Below are 4,318 nucleotides of genomic sequence, written 5' to 3' on the forward strand. Positions count from 1 at the left end.
TTAACCTGAACACGTCCTTTTATGGTCTTGTCAATGTTAAACTCGTACCTCATCAGATTTCTTCGGGTCTAAAAATAGGTTCGGGTTTAAAAGCTAACTCAATCAATATTTAGGGTCGATGAAAGGCAAGTCATACTCATCTCAAGTTCTCATCTCATCCATGAACACGCCTAGTTAAATTAGTGGCTAGCCGAAATTTTAATTGATCAACAACACAAACAAAACCGAACGAAGATATAGTAAATTTTTATTAGGGATTCTTGTACTTTTATTCCTGCTTTTGATTTTGTTTTACTTTCTTTTGTTAAACGCTCGGGTAATTTAGTTGCTGATTTTTTTGGCTAAAAATGCTTCAATTTATGCAAGTTCAGTGTGAGTAGAGGAGGTTCCGGTAACCGCAGTTCATTTAGTAAACTATGATGTACTTTGCTTTGTTGCCTTCTAGCCTTAGTATTTGATATTTTCGTTTAGAAATAAATATTGGGCTACCGGCTTTCTTCTTATTTGTTGCTTTTGCACCAACCTGAGCTCCCTATCCAACATTATTTTATATACAAAACAGTCATCAAGAAGTGGTCTTGTTGCTTTCTGGCTTGGCTATCTCTATGTCACTTTGTCAAAAATCTATGCTTAGCTTTCTTCTTCCTCTAGAAACTAGAGACAATTCTCAAGTTCATCCTCTTCTCTCTGTATACAAAATTGACTTTGGTCGCTTTGCTTCTTGATTTCTAATTTCACCAGGTACACTATATTTCTATAATTAATAATTTTTTAGTCTCTGCCCCATGAATCTTGATAAAAACTGCTTTGAATACAGTGACTTTTGGATTCTTCCTTCTGATAATTCATATCTAAAGTATAGTGTGATGCATCATGCATGTGATTGTGAAAAACATGGAAAAGGGGTCTTTAGATTCTCCTCTTGATCAACGTTTGTTGTTACAATTCACTGTTCAAAACAAATATTTTTAATTTTTCCTTGTGTAGTTTCTGTGCTCCCAAAGGGTCTTGTTTAGCCTTTTCTGTAACAGTAACTCATGGCTGGAATTTCAAATAAGAACAAGTTAAAAGCAGGGGTGTGTTGTTCTTCATAGTGGGATATTGCTGCGGGGATATTCTCCCAGCTAAAGACAAACAAAGATATCAATGTTAATATGTCATATTCGAAGAGCAAATTGGTTCTTGCACGAGTCTCTTGGTAATTGGTATTTAACATCTAAATGTCATATTTGAAGAGCAAATTGTTTGCAACCTCATAAGAGTTTTATGTTTCCGAGTTTGGCAGATAAGGTTTAAAGATTTGAGTTGAATGTCTGAAGAATCATAAGTCAATTTTGAAATTTTATTTTCAATCCTGTTCCAATCAGTGATACTTATGTGTTTCTGGATCATTCGATTTGATTCCAAGAATTATTTCATTACTTGGACGTAGACTAGTATCTTCTGACAGAAGATCATACTGTAAATGGATGTAAACTACCTATGTCTATTTTGATTTTGTTTTTTGTTTTCAGGATACATGAAGGCCACTATGTTAGGTATGCTATGCTAAGGTGAAACTTTACCTTCCATGTCAACTCATGTTGACCTAATCTAATAACTAATTTCTGTTAAAAAAATTGAAATTTATTCTCTTGGTTCGCCAAGTGAGATCATTATACATTTATACTTGAATGATTTCAACCTTAGTGGGCCTTCTAAGAATCAAGTAGCGTTTATACTTGAAACCTGATGAGTTATCAATCAGTTGATTCATGATGGTTTTGACTATGTTTATCTGTTACTGAGACTACTGTGTTTACAAGTGTATATTCATACCTGAAGGATTATTCTAAGTTTGTTTTCTTCTTTTATTTAGCATCAGAGCACAGTCATCCTAGAAGGTTCAACAAGATTTCATAAGTGAGCAACTCTTCCTACTTTACTATTTCTCAAGGTGAGAAACAAAAACAATAAGTCTTGGTACTTGGTAGTTTTATTCTATTGCAGACTCCATAGCATCTTCTGCCTAATAAATGATATTTTACATACAGACTAAAATTTCTGTCTAAACTGAATGACAGGCGAACCAGAACCATGTCATTAGTTAGATCTTCTGAGCTTACTCCTACATCATGTAAAAATGCTAAGCTCTACTCACTAAAGGGAACTGATATTAATCATAGAAGCATGTATACCACCGATACTTACTCCAGTGAGAGTTACGAGAAGCACTTCCACGACTCACAAACAGAACAGATAGAACCATCTTGTTGCAGCATGTCTAGCAGTTCAATTCACACTGATGGTGCCTCTTCTTGCCAGATTAGAGCTAGTTCAGGTATGGTTGCTAATAACCCCTTTGATGCTTCTTTAATTCCTATGAGGCATCATGATGCTTATCAGTCCACCTTTGGATCAGATTTGTTGGAAAATGGAAGCCTGGATTCACCTGATGATGATAGTCTCATGAAATTAAAACTACAAGCATTGGAGAGGGCATTGCTTGTTGATAGTGATGCTGAGGCGGAGGAGGAGGAAGACGATGTGTTTGAGACTGTGCAAAGCATGGAAATAGATCATGACATTTCTGAGTGGGCTGATCCCATTCAGAATATGAAGCTCCATGACTCGCCAAAGGAGTATTCTTCTTCATATTCCAATATTACCAGCATCAGTAGCACCAAAGATATATCGCAAATTTCTCGGACCCCCAACCAACTGCTTTATGAATGTGCTATTGCACTTTCAGAAGGAAATGAAGAGGAAGCTTCATCAATGATAAATGATCTCCGAAAGATGGTCTCAATTCAGGGAGAGCCTTCCAAAAGAATTGCAGCCTATATGGTGGAAGGACTGGCCGCTCGCCTGGCTGAATCCGGCAAGAGTATTTATAAAGCTCTAAGATGCAAAGAACCTCCTTCTGCGGACCGTCTTGCAGCAATGCAGATACTGTTTGAGGTTTGCCCATGTTTTAAATTTGGATTCATTGCTGCTAACAATGCAATCACAGAGGCAGTTAAAGATGACATGAACATTCATATAATAGATTTTGACATCAATCAAGGAAGTCAGTACATAAGTCTAATTCAAACACTTGCTTCAAGGTCCAATAAGCCATCCCGTGTGAGGTTGACCGGAGTTGATGATCCCGAGTCGGTGCAGCGATCCGTTGGAGGCCTAACAATCATAGGACTAAGACTTGAGAAACTGGCGGAAGCACTTGGTTTGCCATTTGAGTTCCGAGCAGTGGTGTCGAGGACTTCCATTGTCACCCCATCAATGCTCAGTTGTCGTCCCGGAGAAGCTCTTGTCGTTAACTTTGCATTCCAGCTTCATCACATGCCTGATGAGAGTGTTTCAACAGTAAATGAGCGGGACCAGCTTCTCCGCTTAGTAAAGAGCCTGAATCCGAAGCTTGTAACGGTTGTGGAGCAAGATGTGAACACTAACACCGCCCCCTTCTTGCAGAGATTTGTTGAAGCCTACAAGTACTACTCTGCTGTGTTTGAGTCACTTGATATTACTCTTCCTAGAGAGAGTCAGGACAGGATGAATGTTGAAAGGCAGTGCTTAGCGAGGGACATTGTCAATGTGGTTGCGTGCGAAGGTGAGGATAGGATCGAAAGGTATGAAGTTGCAGGGAAATGGAGAGCAAGGATGACAATGGCTGGCTTCACTCCATCCCCAATGAGCGCAAATGTCGGCGATGAAATCAGGAAACTCATTAAGTTGTACTGTGACAGGTACAAGATAAAGGAGGAAATGGGTGCACTTCATTTTGGTTGGGAAGACAAAAACTTGATTGTTGCTTCAGCATGGAGATGACCAAGAAATTCATGTTAGGACAGGACTTGTATTTGGCAACTTAGTGTCTTAAATTGCATGCTTGTTTAGTCTGTAGTCTGTAGACTCATTCTGGTTTATGTATTGTAGTGTTTGCTTGCTTCAAGAGATGTATACTAACTTACAATCTCAAGCTAAAGAACGAAATTTCATTTTACTTAGATGCTTAACATGGCCTGAAGTCTTGTTTGCCTTTTATCTTTGCTGTTTCTTTCCTTTCTTGTTTTTTTGTAATGCTGTTACTCTTTTTCTGTTTTCATGTTTCTCTTAGCCTACTTGAGAGGGCTGGTCTCAAGTTATCCTTTATTCAATATATCAATTCTGTTCTTTCAAAAAAAAAGGCCTGAAGTCAATGGAGCATAAAACAGCTATGTTTTGTCTTTTCAGTTTCCGTGGCATGATCAGGGTTTTAAATTGTGGTTGTGATTGCGTTGTTGCAGACAAATGTGGGTTATAACACCCATAGTTGTGTTGTATGTGGGTTATAACACCC

General features: G+C 38.1%; 1 protein-coding gene across 5 annotated transcripts; it reads left to right on the plus strand.

The window, feature by feature from the left end:
- Window positions 1–516: 516 nt before the first annotated feature.
- LOC130740377 (scarecrow-like protein 1) lies at window positions 517–4,023 on the plus strand. 5 transcript variants are annotated; one of them, XM_057592992.1, is made up of 5 exons: window positions 520–741; window positions 1,515–1,553; window positions 1,859–1,936; window positions 2,064–2,320; window positions 2,402–4,023. In XM_057592992.1, exons 4-5 carry the CDS (start codon window positions 2,077–2,079, stop codon window positions 3,805–3,807), a joined length of 1,650 nt encoding a protein of 549 aa, XP_057448975.1. In that variant the 5' UTR covers window positions 520–741; window positions 1,515–1,553; window positions 1,859–1,936; window positions 2,064–2,076; the 3' UTR covers window positions 3,808–4,023. The 5 variants fall into 5 exon arrangements, with proteins under 5 accessions (XP_057448955.1, XP_057448966.1, XP_057448961.1 ...); XM_057592972.1 differs by having other exon boundaries at window positions 517–741; window positions 2,064–4,023; XM_057592983.1 differs by having other exon boundaries at window positions 517–741; window positions 1,515–1,538; window positions 2,064–4,023.
- Window positions 4,024–4,318: the final 295 nt, after the last annotated feature.

Source organism: Lotus japonicus, chromosome 1 (assembly GCF_012489685.1).
Source record: "Lotus japonicus ecotype B-129 chromosome 1, LjGifu_v1.2".
Classification (NCBI taxonomy): Eukaryota; Viridiplantae; Streptophyta; class Magnoliopsida; order Fabales; family Fabaceae; genus Lotus; species Lotus japonicus.

Coding starts and splice junctions, on each gene's coding strand:
- LOC130740377 (XM_057592972.1), top strand. CDS start 2,077: ATGTCATTAGTTAGATCTTCTGAGCTTACTCCTACATCATGTAAAAAT.